Here is a 21,484-nt window from a genome sequence, read left to right as displayed (position 1 = left end):
CTTCCTTCCAGGTGAACAATTTTCTGACTTCATCCTGGCGGGATGATGACTTTGTGCCACGCTACTGTGAGCACTTTAATATTCTGCAGAACTCAAGCTCTGAACTGTTTGGGCCTCGGGCAGCCTTCTTGCTGGCGCTGCAAAATGGCTGTGCGGGAGCCTTGCTGAAGCTCCCTTTTCTCAAAGCTGCCCACGTAAGCCTCTACCCTTGCCTCATCCTTAGATCTCTTCCTACAAACTCTCCCTTCCTCACCTCCTCCAAATGACGCACCCTTCCATTCCCATTCTATGATGAACATATGTTAGTATATAGCCATGTTATAAGAAGTTTAAAAAATTGAAAAAGATAAATAATGGCCAGGTGTGGTGGCTCATGCCTGTAATCCCAGCACTTTGGGAGGCCGAGGCAGGCAGATCACCTGAGGTCAGGAGTTTGAGGCCAGCCTGGCCAACATGGCCAAACCCCGTCTCTACTAAACATACAAAAATTAGCCAGGCATGGTGGCACATGCCTGTATTCCCAGCTACTTGGGAGGCTGAGGCAGGAGAATGGTTTGAACCCAGGAGGTGGAGGTTGCAGTTGCAGTCAGCCGAGATTGCACCACTGCACTCCAGCCTGGGTAACAGAGCTAGACTCATCAAAAAAAAAAAACAAAAACAAACAAACAAACAAAAACACAATTGATGAGCATTTTAGCAAGAAGCACCCTGGAAAGCTGGGTACACAGCAGCAGGAGCATGAGTCTCCTTGTGTAGCCTCCAGTCCTAGTTTATCAGTGACACTGCATCAGGACCATCTTTGTGTAACTTACCTCTTTGTGTCTGTCTTTCTTTCTGTCTTTCTCCCTTCCTTCTTTCTTTCCTTCCTTCCTTCCTTCCTTCCTTCCTCCCTTCCTTCCTTCCCTCCTTCCCTCCCTCCCTCCCTCCTTCCTTCTCTATTTCTCTCTTTTCCTTCTCTTTCTTTCCTTCTTTCTTCTTCCTTTTTTTCTTTTGAGATGGAGTCTCGCTCTGTCACCCAGGCTGGAGTGCAGTGGCTCGATCTCAACTCACCACAACCTCCGCCTCCCAGGTTCGAGCGATTCTCCTGCCTCAACCTCCCGAGTAGCTGGGATTACAGGCGCATGCTACCACCCCCAGCCAATTTTTGTATTTTTAGTAGAGACGGAGTTTCACCACATTGGTCAGGCTGGTCTCGAACTCCTGACCTCGTGATCCGCCCGCCTCAGCCTCCCAAAGTGTTGGGATTACAGGCATGAGCCACCTCTCCCTTCCTTTCCCCTTCCCTTCCCTTTCTTCCCCTCTTTTCCTCTCCTTTATCTTTCTCTCCCTTTCTTTCTTTTCTTTCTTTCTCTTTCTTTCCTTCTTTCTTAACAGGGTCTTACTCTCTCCCACACTGGGGTGCAGTGGTGCAGTCACAGCTCACTGCAGCCTCAACCTCTTGGGCTCAGGTGGTCCTCTCAGCCTTCTGGGTAGCTGGGACCATAGGCGTGTGCCACCATGCCCAGCTAATTTTTTCGTATTTTTAGTAGAGATGGAGTTTTGCCATGTTGCCCAGGCTGGTCTCCAACTCCAGGGTTCAAGCCATCTGCCTGTCTCGGCCTCCCAAAGTGCTGGAATTATAGGTGTGAACTGCGCCTGGCCTTATTTTCTCATTTTGAATGATTATTATTAGTTTGATTTTTTAGACACAATGTGAAAAGACACTTTCTATAATTGTTAATATTGCTAATTTGTACAATGGTTAATGATCTTATAAAATAATTGTATGAAAGCACCAACCACCTTAGGAAGCTGCCAGCATTCATATCTACTTTCCAGACCCTCGTCCTTCCTCCCCACTTACCTTCTCTGCTCACTCATTCACGGCTTTCCTATGCTCTGCCATTGCTCAGGTGAGTGAGCAGTTCGCCCGGCACATTGACCAGCAGATCCAGGGCAGCCGGATCGGTGGAGCCCAGGAAATGGAGAGGCTGGCACAGCTGCAGCAATGCCTGCAAGCTGTCCTGATTTTCTCCGGCCTGGAGATAGCCACCATCTTTGAGCATTATTACCAGTGAGTGTGGACCTAGGGAGCGGGAGCTGGCGGGAGGCAGGATGATGGTGGCAGAGCCAGTTCATGGGCCTGGAAGTCTGGGATAGAGGCAGGCTGGAGCCTTGGAGCGGGAGGCTGGGCCACACTGGTGCCTACACTGAGGCTTGGCCCGGGCTGCATGCACTGCAGGCACTACATGGCAGACCGTCTCCTGGGCGTGGTCTCGAGCTGGCTGGAGGGGGCCGTGCTGGAGCAGATTGGTCCCTGCTTCCCCAACCGCCTCCCCCAGCAGATGTTGCAGAGCCTGAGCACCTCTAAGGAGCTGCAGCGCCAGTTCCACGTCTACCAGCTCCAGCAGCTGGATCAGGAACTCCTAAAGCTGGAGGATACAGAGAAGAAAATACAGGTGAGTGCCTTGGAAGGGATGAGCAAATGACGGGTAGGGGGAAGAGGGGCGTGGAGCAGACTGGAGGAGGCCATGGCATCTGGGAACCCTGTGCTCCTTCAGGTGGGCCATGGGGCCAGTGGCAAGAGCGAGAAGGAAGAGGAAGCTGGGGCAGCAGCAGCGGTGGATGTGGCGGAGGGAGAGGAGGAAGAGGAGGAGAATGAGGACCTCTACTATGAAGGGGCAATGCCAGAAGTGTCTGTGCTTGTCCTGTCCCGACACTGCTGGCCTGTTGCCTCAATCTGCTACACACTGAACCCCAGAACCTGCCTGCCCTCATACCTGAGGGGCACTTTGAACAGATACTCCAACTTCTACAACAAGAGTGAGCAGCCAGACAGAGGGACTGGGGACTGGGGAGAGGGTGGGCTGCTAGGAAAGGACCTGGGGTTCGGGGCAGACCATGATGTTGGGAGGCTTGATGTAAAAAGAGATGGTCTTTGGCTGGGCACGGTGCTCACGCCTGTAATCCCAGCACTTTGGGAGGCCGAGGCGGGTGGATCACTTGAGGTCAGGAGTTCAAGACCAGCCTTGGCCAACATGGTGAAACCTCATCTCTACTAAAAATACAAAAATTATCCGGGTGTGGTGGTGTGTGCCTGTAGTCCCAGCTACTCGGGAGGCTGAGGCAGGAGAATCGCTTCGACCCACAGGCGGATGTTGCAGTGAGCCGAGATCGTGCCACTGCTCTCTAGCCTGGGCGACAGCGAGACTCCATCTCAAAAAAAAAAAAAAAAAAAAAAAAAAAGAGTTGGTCTTTTAATTTAAATTTTTAATTTTTGTTTTTATAGATTCAGGGAGAGATAGTCTTTAGGGATAAGAATTCCCTAGGCCATGGGAAAAACAGTGGTTTTGAGAAGAAAGGGCAGGAGCTTGGTGGCTGGGGGTGGCAGGTGCTGTCAGATACCTAATCCCCAGACCATTGCCTTTTCTGTTCTAAAATAAGACCTGGGAATCTCTTTGTGGGTGACAGGGAGGATGGAGGTAGGAGGTACCTGAGGCCACCAGGTATGAGTAGGTGTCTGGTTCTTTTCTGGTCAGTCACCTGTCATCCTAAACTCCCCATTGGGGGCTGATCCCTGAGCTGGCAGCAACACAGGAGGGGGAAGAAGCTCAGACCTGTGGTCAGGGAGCCCCCTAACAGGGGAGACATTGTTTCCTGTCATAATATTCCAGCTTGATAAGAGCCCCAATCCTTCCTCCCTTCATGGTTTTGTCTCCCTAAAAACATATGGGGCAATCCTCGAAGGCACTGATGAGAACCTGCTTGGTACCAGGCTAGGCATAGGATAGCTCCCAGATACCTGAGGCTTGCCATGGAGGCAGGCCCAGAGAAGGCTGAGATCTGGAAGCTCAGACCAGAAGCCCCATTGTCCATAAATGCTGGGGTCACACGCCCTGCAGAGATAAACGGAGCTTGACCAGCGTGCACCCTCCCTCCAACACCAACTCCCTCCTTTCATCTGCTCTTTGTCTCCCTCCCCCTTCCTGGTACATCTCCAGGTCAGAGCCACCCTGCCCTTGAGCGAGGCTCACAGAGGCGCCTGCAGTGGACGTGGCTGGGCTGGGCTGAGCTGCAGTTTGGGAACCAGACCCTGCATGTGTCCACCGTGCAGATGTGGCTACTGCTGTATCTCAACGACCTGAAGGTGGCCCAGCCCCGCTGCACCTCTTTCCTGTCTCCCACTTTGTCCCTTGCCTCTCTTCCCGAAACCTTGACTCCCTCTGCTTCTTCCCTCCATCCTCTTCTCTCCACTCCTTGGGGAGGCCCTGAATGTCTCTCATCTCTTCTCTGAAGGCGGTCTCTGTGGAGAGTCTGCTGGCGCTCTCAGGGCTCTCCGCAGACGTGCTCAATCAGGCGATTGGGCCCCTCACCTCTTCAAGAGGCCCCCTGGACCTTCACGAGCAAAAGGATGTACCAGGAGGTATGCACTTAGGGCCAGAGGGGCCTCTGCTCTGAGGCAGGGCCAGGCTCCTCGTGGGCTTTCCACTGAGTGAGTGATCAGCGTTTATTTCAGGGGTCCTCAAGATTCGAGATGGCAGCAAGGAACCCAGGTCAAGATGGGACATTGTGCGGCTCATCCCACCTCAGACGTACCTGCAAGCTGAGGGTGAAGAGGGCCGGAACTTGGAGAAGAGACGGAATCTTCTGAACTGCCTCATCGTCCGAATCCTCAAGGCCCATGGGGATGAGGGGCTGCACATTGACCAGCTTGTCTGTCTGGTAGGCAGGGGTGGGCACAATGGGTAACGGATCTTTGCTGGGGTTGCGGGAGCAGTCTACAGGACAAGGTAGGTCCATGGATGGTGAAGCACCTGGTTCACTATGTAGCCTGTAGGAGTGTGAGGAGGGAGGTCGGGATGTACCTGGTGTCCTTGGGGCGTCCTGTCCTAGCAGCTTGTGGTTGGAGTGGAAGCTCAAGCAAGGAGGGGTCAGCTGCCTCTAAACTACCGCTTCTCCCTTCCTCCCCCACACCAGGTGCTGGAGGCTTGGCAGAAGGGCCCGTGTCCTCCCAGGGGTTTGGTCAGCAGCCTTGGTAAGGGGTCTGCCTGCAGCAGCACTGACGTCCTCTCCTGCATCCTACACCTCCTGGGCAAGGGCACGCTGAGACGCCATGATGACCGGCCCCAGGTGCTGTCCTATGCAGTCCCTGTGACTGTCATGGAGCCTCACACTGAGTCCCTGAACCCAGGCTCCTCAGGCCCCAACCCACCCCTCACCTTCCATACCCTGCAGATTCGCTCCCGGGGTGTGCCCTATGCCTCCTGCACTGCCACCCAGAGCTTCTCTACCTTCCGGTAGCCCTAGACTTGGGGTCAGGGGAAGGTAGAGCTGGAGCTTTTATAGAAATAAAACCCAAGAGTTTGATTATATGACATGTGTGTTTGGCGACTGCTAGAGATTTGAGTGGGGAGGTGGGAGGGCTTTCCTGGCTGGTGGGGAAGGAGCCCTTGGCACTGAGGCTGTCACATGATATGCCAAGGGTCCTGTTAAGGTGAGGATGGTAGACTGGGAGAAAGGCAGAGGGAGTCAGGTGCGACTTAGCACCTCCTCTAGGCAGAGAGATTGAGAGGACCAGGCAGGATGATGGCACTCAGCCATCCTTCTCAGAGGGTGTGTGGTCAGAAGTGCTTTCACCTGGCAGGCTGGAGATCCAAGCCCAACTTGGCCACTCACCAGATGGTTTGTAACTTGGGCAGATTATCGAGCAGGGTTTAATTCTCGTTTGTGGAACTGGCCCAGTCACTGTGGGACTCCGACAAGTAACAGGTATGGAAGCATTTGACGTGGTGAATGAAGGGATTGCCAGTGAGTCTCTATTTTGGCCACCATTGCCAGCAGTGAATGTGGTTCCTTGGTGCCTTCCCTAAGTAAGACTGACATGATGAAGGTGAGGTCAGTGACCCCTGTGGCCACTGCAGGCACCCAGCAACCTGAATATGTATTCCATCTGATGGCATAGGCCCAGAAAGAACTGTTCTAGCACAGTTCTTACTTCCACAAGCTCCTCCGTTTTGCCCCTTTCTTCCCCTCCTCTGCCCCCACCCCTTCTCTGTCCCTGCAGAGCTGCACACGCTGTCATCAAACTCCTACCCCTTGATTCTCAAAATGAGGGATTTGGAAGAACAAGAAAAAGAAAGAAAGAAAGAAAAACTCCTACCCCTGCGGGCACAGCGCTATATGCACCTTTAGTCCCAGCTACTCGGGAAGCTGAGGCAGGAGGATCGCTTGAGCTCAGGAGTTCTGGGCTGCAGTGTGCTCTGCCATTCGGGCATCTGCACCAAGTTCAGCAACAATATGGTGAACTCCCAGGAGCAGGGGATCCCAGGTTGCCTAAGAAGGGGTGAACTGGCGGCTGGGTGTGGTAGCTCACGTCTGTAATCCCAGCACTTTGGGAGGCTGAAGTGGGCGGATCATGAGGTCAAGAGACTGAGACCATCCTGGCCAACGTGATGAAACCCCATCTCTACTAAAAATACGAAAAATTAGACGGACGTGGTGGCGGGCACCTGTAGTCCCGGCTACTTGGGAGGCTGAGGCAGGAGAATTGCTTGAACCCGGGAGGCGGAGGTTGCAGTGAGCCGAGATCGCACCACTGCACCACAGCCTGGCAACAGAGCAAGAATCCATCTAGAAAGAAAGAGAGAGAGAGAAAGAGAAGGAAGAAGGGGAAGGAAGGAAGGAAGGAAGGAAGGAAGGAAGGAAGGAAGGAAGGAAGGAAGGAAGGAAGGGAAGGAAGGAAGGGGAAGGAAGAGAGGAAGAAGGAAGGAAGGAAGGAAGGAAGGAAGGAAGGAAGGAAGGAAGGAAGGAAGGAAGGAAGGAAGGAACTGGCCCAGGTCAGAAAGAGAGCAGCTCAAAACTCCCATGCTGATTGATCAGTAGTGGGACCGTGCCTGTGAATACCCACTGCACTCCTGCCTAGGCAACAGAGACCCTGTCTCTATTTCAGAAAAGGCAAAAACTCCTAACCCTAACTACCCCCATAGGCGAGCCTCTACCCTGCTGCTGTTGGAGAGGTTTGCTTGTGCTACTATAATTGGCTCCATTGGCACCACCCCTGCTGAAGCAGGGCAGCTCAGGTCAGGCCAGGGGATCCTGTGCCAAAGGTGCAGCTCTGTGTCTTGGCAGGGCTACTGGGGAGGAGGAAAGGAGGGATGACCCAGGCATCCCGAGGCTCATAGCCCAGAGGTGACAGAAAAAGCTATGGAAGGAGGGGGAAGGGGGATGAGGAAGAGTCAGGTGGTAAAGGAGGGCACAGAAGCCAGACAGAACTGAGTGCCACCAGGACTGAGATTTGGGGTCTCGGGGGAAAAAAGGCCATGGCTTGTGGGAGAGTCAGGCTGCTCAGGATGAGGCTATAATACAGAGGGCAGAGGGGCCCCCTAGTGCTTGCTTTGCAGTATTGGTCCCATGGTGTTGGTGGCTCTCACAGCAGGGGCCAGCCTGCTGAGCAACAGCTGCCCTTTGGGGCAGAGTCCAGACAGGCGGCAGCAGCAGCAGGCTGGGGCCACAGTGGGCCCAGGCACACTGGGGTTGCTGCAGCTGGTCACTTAGTGCCTCTTTACCTTGGTACCAGAGATTATAGGCTTTTATTGGCCCAGGCCCAATATTTTTGTGCTCACTCTCAAGTGCCAGAGCTTTTTGCCCTTCTCTGGACTTTCTTGCTTTTTATAAGATTATCCTTCTCCACCAGAAACTCAAAGAAGCTTCCTGCTGTGGGGTCCAGTAGTCAGGCCAGCATGCAGTGCATATAGGGGCAGACGATAGGATTTACTTGCACTACAGCCCCGTTCTGCTACTGTCGCGAGGCCTCCCCATGGGCTGAGCTGTAGGCTATGCCTTGAACTTACTGCCCTCATCAGCCCCTGGGCATCCTACTCAGTCACCTTGCTGGTCTCCCATGGGGTACCTTCCTGCTCATCTGCAATGGAAAAAGTCTCCAGCAATAATTTTTTTTTTTTTTTTTTTAGACAGACTCTCACTCTGTCACCCAGGCTGGAGTGCAGTGGCACGACCTTGGCTCACTGCAACCTCCACCTCCCAGTTTCAAGCGATTCTCCTGCCTCAGCTTCCCGAGTAGCTGGGATTACAGGCACCCGCCACCACGCCCAGCTAATTTTTGTATTTTTAGTAGAGACACGGTTTCACCATATTGGTCAGGCTGGTCTCAAACTCCTGACCTCAGCTGATCCAGCCGCCTCGGCCTCCCAAAGCACTGGCATTACAGGCATGAACCACTGCACCTGGCTTTTTTTTTTTTTTTTTCTCAGATGCAGTTTCGCTCTTGTTGCCCAGGCTGGAGTGCAATGGTGCGATCTTGGCTCACTGCAACCTCTACCTCCGGAGTTCAAGCAATTCTCCTGCCTCAGCCTCCTGAGTAGCTGGGATTACAGGCATGCGCCACCACGCCCGGCTAATTTTGTATTTTCAGTAGAGATGGGGTTTCTCCATGTTGGTCAGGCTGGTTTCAAACTCCCAACCTCAGGTGATCCGCCCACCTGGGCCTCCCAAAGTCCTGGGATTACAGGTGTGAGCCACCACACCTAGCCTACAGCAATTCTTAAGGGAAGAACACACCAGCTTTGGCCTCGAAACCCTGCATGTCGCCATCTGCAGTGCAGCTCCTGTGTTGCCCTCCTCAGCACACATCTCACCCCACCCCAAGACTCGGGCCTGCTTGATTTGCCCAAATCCAGGTGAGAAGCTTTGACTTTAGGCACAGTCCAGCCTTCTGTCACCAGCCAGGAAGGACATGAACCTTTCTCTCACTCAAGGCCATCCATTCTAGAAGGCAGACAGTTGGCCTCATTTTTAAGATAACTCAGGGGACAGAAGTTCACTACCCTGAGCCCATTGTGAGGCCATCCTCACAGCCGTGACTCCTTATATTTCTACAGCTGGGTTGGGACCTTGGCTTATCAAGACTAAGTAGTCAGCCCCCACCTCCCCAAAAACAAAACCAAGCAAAGACCACATACCGATTCCATTTATATGAAATGTCCCAAATAGGCAAATCTATAAAGACAGAAAGTAGATGAGTGGTTGCCTAGGGCTGAGGAGATTGAGGATGACTGCTAAAGGGCATAGGGGTTTTTTTTGGGGGAGGTGTCAAAAATGTTTCAAAATTGTGGTTAATAGTTGCACAATTCTGTAAATTTACTAAAAAACACTATACTTTAAATGGGTAAACTGTATAGTTAAGTGAACTGTATCTCAATAAAACTATTACCAAAACCAAAAACCAACAGCTGAAGCTCAGAGCTTTCCAGTATCTCCCCTTGGTCCTTGTTGAAGGGGGAAAGCAACAATTTGAAGGCTTAGGGTAGCCAACACTGACTGCCTTTTAATGGACATTCACATGTTATAACCACATCATCTGAGCCCATTTCCCGTGCTTGGGAAACTCCCCACCACAAATCTACACAAAAGATAGGGCACACCTCCTACCCTATAAAAGACCAGATCCTGGTTTTCCCAGTGCTGTAAGCCATGTGACCAAGACTTAGCTAATCAGAGCAAAGCAAGAAAGTAGAGAACACATTTTGGTGGCTATGTGACACTTTCGTATCAACACCATGATTCTGATAGGCTTTATCAGCCAGAACCCATTATTTGACTTTAAAGTAGGATTGACATATGTGACAATAGGGACGCTACAGCAGGTCCCTCACTTCCTCCTGTCCCAGTAGCTACATCCCTAGGGTTAAAATCACCAGAAGAGCAGTTTCTTCTTTATCTCCCATTATGCTGCAGCTTCAATTTCTATCACCAGAACTACATCTTCCCCATCTCAGAAGCATCAAGCAATAGATGTCCTAACTTCTGATTCTATTTCTCTTCCCTTTCATTAGAGCTACCTTTTTCTTTTTTTTTTTTGAGATGGAGTCTTGCTATGTTGCCCAGGCTGGAGTGCAGTGGCGTGATCTCAGCTCACTGCAACCTCCGCCTCCCAGGTTCAAGTGATTCTCCTGCCTCAGCCTCCTGAGTAGCTGGGACTACAGGCACGTGCCACCATGTCCGGCTAATTTTTTGTATTTTTAGTAGAGATAGGGTTTCACCGTGTTAGCCAGGATGGTCTTTATCTCCTGACCTCATGATCCGCCCTCCTCGGCCTCCCAAAGTGTTGGGATTACAGGTGTGAGCCACCGTGCCCAGCCCAAGAGCTGCCTTTTTTTAGACACAGGATCGCACTGTGTTACCTAGGCTGCAGTGCAGTGGCTGTTCACAAGCGCAATCACTACATACTACAGCTTTGAACTCCTAGCCTCAAGTGATTGTCCCACCTCAATCTCCTAACTGGGGGCATAGAGCTGCTTTTAAGGTAGGCATTCTTTAAGAAAGGGTCTTGCTGTGTCACCCAGGTTGGAGTACAGTGGCACAATCACGGCTCACTGCAGCCTCGACCTCCCAGGCTCAAGTGATCCTCCTGCCTCAGCCGCCTGAATATTCTTTGTAGAGATATGGTTTCACCATGTTGTCCAGGCTGGATTGACTTTCAAATGTTCCATAGCTTATGATTTATCTAGTCTTAAAAAAAAAAAAAATCTAGGCCGGGTGCAGTGGCTCACACCTGTAAACCTTATCACTTTGGGAGGCCTAAGCGGGTGGATTACTTGAGGTCAGGAGTTCAAGACCAGCCTGGCCAACACGGTGAAACCTTATCCCTACAAAAAAACAAAAATTAGCCAGGTGTGGTGGCATACACCTGAAATCCCAGCTGCTCAGGGAGCTGAGGCAGAATAGCTTGAACCTGGGAGGAAGAGGTTACAGTGGGCCAAGATTGTGCCACTGCACTCCAGCCTGGGTGACAGGGAGATCCCGTCTCAAAAAAATTCTAGAAAATGCCCAGCCTCTTTGAAATATTCTTTCTTGAAATTTTGATTGTCAAGCCTCATGTTCGTTTTATCTTCATTTTGTTATGTTTTTTTTTTTGGAGACGGAGTCTCGGCTCACTGCAAGCTCCGCCTCCTGGGTTCACGCCATTCTCCTGCCTCAGCCTCTCTGAGTAGCTGGGACTATAGGCGCCTGCCACCACGCCTGGCTAATTTTTTGTATTTTTAGTAGAGACGGGGTTTCACCGTGGTCTTGATCTCCTGACCTCGTGATCCACCCACCTCAGCCTCCCAAAGTGCTGGGATTACAAGCGTGAGCCACCGCGCCCGGCCTGTTATGTTTTATAGACAGGATCTTGCTCTGTCACCCAGGCTGCAGTACAGTGATACCATCATAGCTCACTGCAACCTCAAGTTCCTGGGCTCAAGCTATCCTCCAGCCTCAGCCTCCAGAGAAGCTAGGACTATAGGCATGTGCCACATGTCTGATTTTTGAATTATTTTTGGAGAGACAAGGTCTCCTTATGTTGCCCAGGCTGGTCCCCAACTGAGGACCTCAAGCGATCCTCTCTATGCCTCCCAAAAAGTTGGGATTACAGGTGTCAGCAACTACGCTCAGCCTCTTCCATGTTTTTTAACCTCTTTTCCTTAGTTTCCACTTCTCTGTATGTCAGTGCTCTCTTTGTGTAACTTCAGATCTATTTCCAGTTCATTCTCCCTTTAGGGAGAAGTCTAATCTGCTGCTTAACCATAAAGTTTCTAACTTCTCGTAGTGTACTTTTTTTTTTTTTTGAGGTGGAGTATCACTCTTGTTGCCCAGGCTGGAGTGCAGTGGTGCAATCTTGGCTCACTGCAACCTCCGCCTCCTAGGTTCAAGCAATTCTCCTGCCTCAGCCTCCCAAGTAGCTAGGACTACAGGCATGCACCACCACGCCCAGCTAATTTTTTGTATTTTTAGTAGAGACAGGGTTTCACCATGTTGGCCAGGCTGGTCTCGAACTCCCGACCTCAGGTGATCCACCCACCTCGGCCTCCCAAAGTACTGGGATTACAGGTCCCGGCCCTACTTTTCATTTTTAAAAGGTTTTCTTTTTAAGTTTTACTTTTTTTTTTTTTTGAGATGGAGTCTCTGTCACCCAGGCTGGAGTGCAGTGGCACTATCTCCGCTCACTGCAAGCTCCGCCTCCCAGGTTCACGCCATTCTCCCGCCTCAGCCTCTGGAGTAGCTGGGACTACAGGCACCTGCCACCACGCCCGGCTAATTTTTTGTATTTTTAGTAGAGACGGGGTTTCACTGTGTTAGCCAGGATGGTCTCCATCTCCTGACCTCGTGATCCACTGCTTCAGCCTCCCAAAGTGCTGGGATTACAGGTGTGAGCCACCGTGACTGGCCTTAAGTTTTACTTTTTAATCACACCAGTTTAGTACCTTTTGATATTCATTTGTCACACGTTTTCTTTAAACATAAGACATTTTGTATTTTTTATTTTATACTTCTCACATTTTAATTTTTGCCAGTTTTAGCCTGTTGCCCTTTGTTCCTAATGACTCTTGCTCACGGTGGTTTCTTTCCTTGTGTGCTTTAACTGTTAAGTTCATATTCCTTGAAATTTTAACTGAAAGAACTCCTTGAAGCCTGGGTTTAAAGAACAATCCTCAAGAGGCCGGGTGCAGTGGCTCACGCCTGTAATCCCAGCACTTTGGGAGGCTGAGGCAGGTGGATCACGAGGTCAGGAGTTCAAGACCAGCCTGGCCAATATGGTGAAACCCCGTCTCTACTAAAAATACGAAAATTAGCCAAGTGTGGTGGCGGCTGCCTGTAATCCCAGCTACTCGGGATGCTGAGGCAGAGAACTGCTTGAACCCGGGAGGTGGAGGTTGCAGTGAGCCGAGATCGCGCCATTGTACTCCAGTCTGGACAACAGAGTGAGACTCCATCTCAAAAAAAAAAAAAAAAAACAATCCTCAAGAAAGGATTACATTTGCTTCTGCCAGGACCCTGGAGACACTATCTACTTGAGACTTTTTTTTTTTTTGAGACAGAGTCTCGCTCTGTCGCCCAGGCTGGAGTGCAGTGGCGCGATCTCGGTTCACTGCAAGCTCCGCCTCCCGGGTTCAAGCAATTCTCCTGCCTCAGCCTCCTGAGTAGCTGGGATTACAGGCGCCCACCACCACACCCAGCTAATTTTGTATTTTTAGTAGAGATGGCATTTCACCATGTTGGCCAGGCTGGTCTTGAACTCCTGACCTCAGGTGATCCACCTGCCTCGGCCTCCCAAAGTGCTGGGATTACAGGTGTGAGCCACCACGCCCAGCCTACTTGAGACCATTTTATTTTATTTTATTTTTGAGACGGAGTCTCACTCTGTCGCCCAGGCTGGAGTGCAGTGGCGCAATCTCGGCTCACTGCAAGCTCCGCCTCCTGGGTTCATGCCATTCTCCTGCCTCAGCCTCTCCGAGTAGCTGGGACTACAGACGCCCGCCACCACGCCCGGCTAATTTTGTATTTTTAGTAGAGACGGGGTTTCACCATGGTCTCGATCTCCTGACCTCATGATCCGCCCGCCTCGGCCTCCCAAAGTGCTGGGATTACAAGCGTGAGCCACCACGCCCGGCCAAGAGACCATTTGAAACTAAGTTATCAGCCTGAGGATCTTCCAGACCACATGGGTTATAAACTCTTGTCCCAAACAGTACTGAAGGCCAGCTGTGCTTGTATATTACTACGGAAGCTTTATATCCCTACCTCTTAACATCCATTGCATCCAAAACCAAAGCCAAGTAGGGGAGTTGTGGGATTGGTTCACCCATTAAATGATCTTGTCATTCTTGGGGGGCCCAGATTTAAGTGGGAGGGGTTTCTAATCTGATTTCCCAGTTGTAGATGCCTTAGGCTTTATTGCCTATCCCAATATGTGGCCCACTGAAAAAGTGGTTCTAGGCTACCCACAAATCCCACATAAAAGCAGAGGCCTTAAGGCTGGGAACGGTGGCTCACGCGTGTAATCCCAGCACTTTGGGAGTCTGAGGCAGGCAGATCACTTGAGGCCAAGAGTTTAAGACCAAACTAGCCAACATGGCAAAACTCTGTCTCTACTAAAAATACAAAAGAAATTAGCTGGGCTTGGTGGCGGATGTCTGTAATCCCAGCTACTCAGGAGGCCGAGGCACAAGAATCACTTGAACCTGGGAGGTGGAGGTTGCAGTGAGCCGAGATTGCACCACTGCACTCTAGCCTGGGTGACAGAGCAAGACTCTGTTTCGGCGGGGGGGGGCGGACAAAAAGAAGGCCACAAAAAACAGAATAAAAAGATGAGTAAAGAGAATGTTTATGAAGTGGCTCCTACATAACGTCCGAGCCCTGGGAGTCATGAACAGACTCCATGGTCTTCATTGGCCCCTCTTCTTCGGTATCAGAATCCCTGGTTTAAGGCAAGGATGAGAGAAGAACATGAGGACGCAATGAACCAGATTCAAGCTGAGGCTGTGTGGCACGGCAGAAAGCTGAACTATTCTTCTTGTGTAGCCCTAGGGATAGTCCAAGAGCCCTCTAGTCTTCTCTGAGGCAATGAGATTCAAGGGCAGCTGTGATCCTTGCCCTTGAATGGAAACCAGCCGTGGCCAAATCTGTCCTCACAGATCCATGTCTCCCTGGGGCAGTGGCAGAGCAGAGGATAGTTCCTTATTACTCTTTGCTCAAAGGGAGATGTCTCCTGTCCTTGCCTGCATTTCGTCGCCTCTTTCGACTCAAGAAGTTCTCCAATTTCTTGCTGCGTTTCAGCTCCTTGAACTTCTCAGCTAGTGCCAACTGGCGCTGCTCAGCTAAATGACAGGGAGAATGAAAGTTGGTGAACAAAGAAGGAAGCCCCTATTCTTTCCCAAACCAGGTCAGTAACTCCAAGCCATTATGCTGGATACATGAGTTCTTTAAAGCTCACTGGTGCCTCTTTATCTCTTTTCTGAGATGGAGTCCTGCTCTGTCACCCAGGCTGGAGTGCAGTGACGCGATCTCGGCTCACTGCAACCTCCGTCTTCTGGGTTCAAGTGATTCTCCTGCCTCAGCCTCCGGAGTAGCTGGGATTACAGGTGCGCGCCACCACACCCGGCTAATTTTTTTGTATTTTTAGTAGAGACAGGGTTACGCCATGTTGGCCAGGCTGGTCTCGAACTCCTGACCTCAGTGATCTGCCCTCTTCAGCCTCCCAAAGTGCTGTGATTACAGGCGTGAGCCACTGCGCCTGGCCGACGGGTGACTTTTTTTTTTTTTTTTTTTGAGACGGAGTCTCGCTCTGTCACCCAGGCTGAAGTGCAGCACGATTTCAGCTCACTGCAACCTCCGCCTCCCAGGTTCAAGCGATTCTCCTGTCTCAGCCTCCTGAGTAGCTGGGATTACAGATGCACGGCACCACACCCAGCTAATTTTTGTATTTTTAGTAGAGATGGGGTTTCACCATGTTTGCCAGGCTGGTCTTGAACTCCTGACCTCGTGATCTGCCCTCCTCGGCCTCCCAAAGTGCTGGGATTACAGGTGTGAGGCACTGCGCCCGGCCCAACTGGTGACTTTTTTTTTTCTTTTTTCTCCTGTGAGACAGAGTCTCACCCTGTTGCCCAGGCTGGAGTACAATGGTGCAATCTAGGCTTTCTGCAACCTCCGCCTCCCAGGCTCAAGTGATCCTCCTGCCTCAGCCTCCTGAGTAGCTGGATTACAGGTGCACGCCACTACGCCCGGCTAATTTTTTTATATCTTTAGTAGAGACGGGGTTTCACCATGTTGGCCCCCAGGCTGGTCTCGAACTCCTGACCTCGTGACCCCCTACATTGGCCTCCCATAGTGCTGGGATTATAGGCATGAGCCACCGTGCCCAGCCCAGCTGATGATTTTTTATATGATCTAAGTCCTATTTAATTCAACCAACTATGAACACCTATGTGCCTGGCCCAGCATATGTGTGTGTGTGTGTGTGTGTGTGTGTAGACCAAGAAATAAAACTGACTCTGTGTGTGTGTGTGTTTGTAGTGTAGACCAAGAGATAAAACTCACTGGGGGGGAGGGTTGGGAAGTGGGGAGTGTAGACCAAGAGATAAAGGTGACAATCCCTGCCATGATCTAATTAGGGATACAAGACTGGTTGCAAACAACAACTCCCTACTATTTCTACTTTCCTCCAAGTTACCATGGGATCCAGCCTTCACACCTTCCTTAAAGGGGATCAGGGACACCCCAACACAATACTCTACCACCATGGCCCCTGCACCCCGTCCCTGTTAGTAACAGTTGTGTCCAACTCACATTTCTTCAGGAAGTATGGCCGATGGCCCTGCTGGGCCTGAGCCCGACGTTCTTGCTTCAGGGCCAGGTGCAGCTCCTGCTGTTGCTTTCGTTCCTGCTGTGCCGTTTCTTGCTGCTCCTGAGGAGCAAAGATGAGATGGGTGAATAGGAGGGACTGTGAATATCTCCCCACCTTTAACTGCTTTCATTACCCACCACAATTATTACCCACTCACCATTCGCTGAAGCAGTTGCTGCAGTTTCTCATGCTCCTCTCCTGAACGGTGCTTCTTCAACTGTTTTTTCACAAGCTCCACATTGGAAAATGAGTATCATGGTTAGCATTCTGCAAATGTTAGCTGAAATTTTATGTAAAGCATTATCCTAAGAAGTTCACACACACACACATACACACACACACACACACACACACACACATATTTTTTTTGAGACGGAGTCTTGCTCTGTCACCAGGCTGGAGTGCAGTGGTGTAATCTCAGCTCACTGCAACCTCCGCCTCCTGGGTTCAAGCAATTCCCCTGCCTCAGCCTCCCAAGTAGCTGGGACTACAGGCACATGCCACCACACCCGGCTAATTTGTTTTTTGTATTTCAGTAGAGACTAAATTTCACCATGTTGGCCAGGATGATCTTAATCTCCGTTTGTATTTTAGTAGAGCCTAATTTCACCATGTTAGCCAGGATGGTCTCAATCTCCTGACCTCATGATCTGCCTGCCTCGGCCTCCCAAAGTGGTGGGATAACAGGCATGAGCCACCACACCCGGCCAGAAGTTCACATATATTAACTTGATAACACCAAGACAGTAACTATTTGTTTGTAGACAGTCTTGCCCTGCCGCCCAGGTTGGAGTGCAGTGACGCGATCTTGCCTCACTGCAACCTTTGTCTCCAGCGCACCAGCGATTCCCATGCCTCAGCCTCTTGAGTAGCTGGGACTATAGGCGTGCAACACCACACTTGGCTAATTTTTCTATTTTTAGTAGAGATGGGGTTTCACCATGTTGGCCAGGCTGGTCTTGAACTGCTGGCCTCAAATGATCTGCTCACCTCAGTCTTCCCAAGTGCTGGGATTACTTACAGGCGTGAGCCACCACACCTGGCCTCCAAGACAGTAATTATTATTATTTTTTTTTATGATTAGAAAACTAAAGCATAGAGAGATTAAGTAACATGCCAGTAGTCACACAGCTAGTAAACTGATGAGCCAGGATTTGAATATGAACTGAATTGGAGAGTTAAATCTGCCCACCACTATACTTCCCGCTCCCCCTGCCCAACTCTCTAACCTGTGCCCTCATTTTCCACTCCACAAAATTCCCCGGAAACCAGTCTCAAGCTGTATACCTCTTTCTCTTTCGCTCGGATGTCATTCAAGAATTGGTATGTTTTGTCAAACACCTCAGGATTATATTCCCCTGACAGATCATCAAAGCGAGGGTCCCGGGCTACCTTTGGAGAGAAGAGAGAGAATATAAAACACAACTGTTCGATCTCCTTTCACTGAGAAAAAGTGCTTCCTGTCTTTTCCTCACCTTTCTGTTTTTTTGCTTTTTGAGACACAGTCTCGCTGTCGCCCAGGCTGGAGTGCAGTGGCACAATCTCGGCTCACTGCAAGCTCTGCCTTCCGGGTTCACACCATTCTCCTGCCTCAGCCTCCTGAGTACCTGGGACTACAGGCACCCACCACCATGCCCGGCTAATTTTTTTTGTCTTTTTAGTAGAGACGGGGTTTCACTGTGTTAGCTAGAATGGCCTCAATCTCCTGACCTCGTGATTCACCCACCTTGGCCTTCCAAAGTGCTGGGATTACAGACGTGAGCCACCGCGCCCAGCCTCTTTTTTTTTTTTTTTTTTTTTTGAGACAGAGTCTCACTCTGTCCTCCAGGCTGTAGGGCAGTGGCATGATCCTGACTCACTGCAACCTCCACCTCCCAGGTTCAAGCGATTCTTGTGCCTCAGCTTTCCAAGCAGCTGGGACTACAGGCGCACACCACCATGCCCAGCTAATTTTTGTATTTTTAGTACAGACAGGGTTTCACCATGTTGACCATGCTGGTCTTGGAACTCCTGACCTCGGGTGATCTGCCCACCTCGGCCTCCCAAAGTGCTGGGATTACAGGTGTGAGCCACAGTGCCTGGCCTTCTTCCTTACCTTTTTACTGATGGGAACAACCTGACGTAAAAATGGTACTCGGATCTTGGCTGACATTTCCAGAGGCCTATGGAGAAATTAAAGGCCAAGTCAAGAGGACTCCAGTGTTGGTTAAAGGCTTCCCACCTGTCACCCAAGACAACATACCTATTCAAGGTCCCAGTTATCTTCCAACTTCTAGGGCAAGCCTTGCTTACCTGTGCTTATCTGCGACACATGCATTTTGGGTAGGTGGTCTAGAACCTTGTTTCTTAGGGCTGTTTCCAGCTACCAATTGTTTGTACGTCTTAGTCCCCACTTGGCTCTGCAATTCCAACAGCTCCTCAAATGACATGTTAGATGTGCCTGTGGAAGTGGGGAGGGACATAAAATTCAGCTCAGCATGTCCCACTGTAGAAAAGACATCTTCCCATCCCCATTCCTTAACTAGCTAATCCTTTCTAATACTCCATCAGACCAATGATTATTACAAGTCCTAGGCAGTAGAGGCTGTGATAGTGTTAAACTGACACCTAACTCTCCAACTATTTCAGCAACCTGGGGCCTCATCTTGCTAAGGAAGGTGTATATGTAAGGTCAAAGGTGGACCAAACCATAGTCCATTCTTTTTCTCTTTTACTCATTCTTTTACTCTCTCTTTTACTCATCCACAGGTTTCCCCACAAGGGCCTCTGCCTCCCTTGCTCAGTTACCATTGCCAATGTCCTGGTCCATATGCTCAGCATCTCTCACGTCAATCAGTGCCCTAGCCTCCTAGTCTCCCAACCGCCTGTCTCACTCCTCTCAAAGCTACGCACCTCAATTCAGCCTGACAGAGGCATCGAAAATAAAATCAGATCTTATCACTCCCACACATAAACTTCAGATCATGTTACTCCTACAGGCAAAAGTCCCCAATGGCTTCCATCTTGCTCACAGTAAAAGCCATGTACCTTAATAATGGCCTGCAAGCCCCCAAGTGACCTGGCCCCTGTCATATCTCTAATCTACTCATCTCCCTCTCACTCCTCTCAATGTGTCTCCTAGCAGCATATTCCCATCTCAGTTCCTCTGCACATGTTGACTCTGCTTGGTACACCTCCCCCAGAAGCTGTACATAGGTACAGATCCTCCCTCAGTTCCTTCAAGCCTTTATTCAAATCACCTTCCCAAAGAGGTCTTCTCTAAGTTATTTAAAATTGCAACCCCTCGTCCAGGTGTGGTGGCTCACGCCTGTAATCCCAGCACTTTGGGAGGCCGAGGAGGATCAATCACCTGAGGTCAGGAGTTCAAGACCAGCCTGGTCAACATGGTGAAACCCTGTCTCTACAAAAATACAAAAATTAGCTGGGCATGATGGCAGGTGCCTGTAATCCCAGCTACTCGGGAGGCTGAGGCAGGAGAAGAGCTTGAACCTGGGAGGCGGAGGATGCAGTGAGCTGAGATCACGTCACTGCACTCCAGCCTGGGCGACAGAGCGAGACTCCATCTCGGGAAAAAAAAAAAAAAAAATGCAACCTCTCCTAAGCTTTATTTTTTCTCCATATCCTCTATCACCTTAAAAAGAATTGAGCTATAATTCATATTCCACAAAATCCAGTTCTCTAAAGTCTACAATTCAGTGTTTTATTGCCTTTTAACGTAATAATTTCCTTGTCTGCCTTAAATTTTACCTATTTATTTTGAGCTGAACTCGCTCTGTCACCAGGCTGGAGTGCAGTGGCATGACCTCGGCTCACTGCAACCTCCACCTCCCAGGTTCAAGCGATTCTCCTGCCTCAGCCTCCCGAGTAGCTGGGACTAAGGCGCGCGCCACCAAGCCCAGCTGATTATTGCATTTTTAATAAAGACGGGTTTCACCATGTTGGCCCAGATGGTCTTGATCTCCTGACCTTGTGATCAGCCCGCCTCGGCCTCCCAAAGTGCTGCAATTACAGGCATGAGCCACACCTGGCCTTAAATTTTATTTATTTTGAAAAAAGGTCTTGCTCTGTTGCCCAGGCTGGAGTGCAGTGGCCTAATCACTGCTCACTGCAGCCTCGACCTCCTGGGCTCAAACTATCCTCATGCCTCAGCCTCCTCAGTGGCTGGTCATACAGACGTGGGCCCACCACTGTGACTAAATTTTTTTATTTTTAGTAGAAAAGCGGGTCTCATTATGTTTCCCAGGCTGGTCTTGAACTCCTGGGCTCAAGCGATTCTCCTGCTTCAGTCTCCCCTGGTGCTGGGATTACAGGTGTGATCCACCACACCCGGCCAGGATAGGAGTGTTTGACTACTTTATTCACAACTGTATCTCCAACAGCTAGAACTGTGCCTTAACAAAAAGCCTGCAGCATTTGCTGGGCACAGTAATCCTGTAATCCTTGGGTGGCTGAGGCGGGTGGATCACTTGAGCCCAGGAACTGGAGACCAGCACTGGCACCTGGTAACATGATGAGACCTGGCTGGGCGAGGTGGCTCACGCCTGTCATCGCAGCACTTTGGGAGGCCAAGGCGGGCGGATCACGAGGTCAGGAGATAGAGACCATCCTGGCTAACACGGTGAAACCCCATCTCTACTAAAAACACAAAAAATTAGCCGGGCGTGGTGGCGGGCGCCTGTAGTCCCAGCTACTCGGGAGGCTGAGGCAGGAGAATGGCGTGAACCGGGAGGCGGAGCTTGCCGACATCGCGCCACTGCACTCCAGCCTTGGCGACAGAGCGAGACTCCGTCCCAAAAAGAAAAAAAAGAAAAAAAAAAAAAATTAAAAAAAAAAGTCTACGGAATCTGCTGAATTCTGACCTACTAAGCCTTCAGCAGCCATGCATGCCTTTTCCTGCCTCCATGCTATTGCACATACGTTTCCCATTGCCGAAAACCCTCATCCTGCCGTGAAGAAACTTCTCAGGATGTCCTAATCCCGGAAGCATCTCCTCTCACCCCCACTTTCCATCGCACTGGGGGCGCCCCTAGTGTAGCGTCTGCCTCTTAGAGAACTTGGCAGTCTTACCGGCAGTCTCTGCAGGCTCAGGGCCCCGCCTGGGAATCTCCTTCCCCTCCCCAGCCCGCCTTGCCCCATGCCCTCACCCCTCAATAGGTCGCGGGCCGCGGCCGCGGGCTCCAGGCCCCCGCCGTCCTCCTCGCGGTCCCGGGCCCCGCGGGGACGTCGGGCCCCGGCCCCGGCGCGGCAGTTAGCTCCCGGCATTAGCTGGCAGTAGCGTTCAGAAGACGAATGGCGCCGCTTCCGCTCACGGCAGCCCCTGCCCCG

General features: G+C 50.8%; 2 protein-coding genes and 1 long non-coding RNA gene across 18 annotated transcripts in view; 1 reads left to right on the top strand and 2 right to left on the bottom strand.

Moving 5' to 3' along the window:
* LOC134735780 (uncharacterized) overlaps positions 1-1,979 on the bottom strand; it is a 3,637-nt gene extending 1,658 nt beyond the window's left edge. The window contains exon 1 of the long non-coding RNA XR_010119256.1: positions 1,844-1,979. This is a non-coding gene — a long non-coding RNA (uncharacterized lncRNA). The remainder of the gene's footprint in view (positions 1-1,843) is intronic.
* The window catches only part of CUL7 (cullin 7), a 17,003-nt gene extending 11,652 nt beyond the window's left edge, over positions 1-5,351 (top strand). For 9 of the 14 annotated variants that reach the window (XM_063633036.1, XM_063633034.1, XM_063633029.1 and 6 more), the window contains exons 19-26: positions 12-194; positions 1,893-2,053; positions 2,222-2,438; positions 2,541-2,802; positions 3,981-4,126; positions 4,276-4,402; positions 4,484-4,701; positions 4,957-5,351. In XM_063633036.1, the coding sequence (XP_063489106.1) occupies positions 12-194; positions 1,893-2,053; positions 2,222-2,438; positions 2,541-2,802; positions 3,981-4,126; positions 4,276-4,402; positions 4,484-4,701; positions 4,957-5,280 (1,638 nt within the window). In that variant the 3' untranslated portion in view covers positions 5,281-5,351. The remainder of the gene's footprint in view (positions 1-11; positions 195-1,892; positions 2,054-2,221; positions 2,439-2,540; positions 2,803-3,980; positions 4,127-4,275; positions 4,403-4,483; positions 4,702-4,956) is intronic. The other 5 variants (XM_063633037.1, XM_063633030.1, XM_063633033.1 and 2 more) reach the window with 1 other exon arrangement.
* On the bottom strand, positions 4,647-21,484 carry RRP36 (ribosomal RNA processing 36). Of its 3 annotated transcripts, none has more exons than XM_063633146.1 (7): positions 21,304-21,484; positions 18,452-18,599; positions 18,255-18,321; positions 17,447-17,551; positions 16,317-16,391; positions 16,102-16,219; positions 4,647-4,810 (listed from the first exon to the last, which is right to left on the bottom strand). In XM_063633146.1, exons 1-7 carry the CDS (start codon positions 21,419-21,421, stop codon positions 4,758-4,760), a joined length of 684 nt encoding a protein of 227 aa, XP_063489216.1. In that variant the 5' UTR covers positions 21,422-21,484; the 3' UTR covers positions 4,647-4,757. The 3 variants fall into 3 exon arrangements, with proteins under 3 accessions (XP_063489216.1, XP_055119267.1, XP_055119266.1); XM_055263292.2 differs by lacking the exon at positions 4,647-4,810 and adding an exon at positions 14,119-14,633 and having other exon boundaries at positions 16,317-16,376; positions 21,304-21,483; XM_055263291.2 differs by lacking the exon at positions 4,647-4,810 and adding an exon at positions 14,119-14,633 and having other exon boundaries at positions 21,304-21,477.

This window comes from Symphalangus syndactylus, chromosome 23 (genome assembly GCF_028878055.3).
Source record: "Symphalangus syndactylus isolate Jambi chromosome 23, NHGRI_mSymSyn1-v2.1_pri, whole genome shotgun sequence".
NCBI classification, from domain to species: domain Eukaryota; kingdom Metazoa; phylum Chordata; class Mammalia; order Primates; family Hylobatidae; genus Symphalangus; species Symphalangus syndactylus.
The sequence above is the reverse complement of the archived record's forward strand: the minus strand, read 5'-3'. Positions and strand labels throughout refer to the sequence as shown.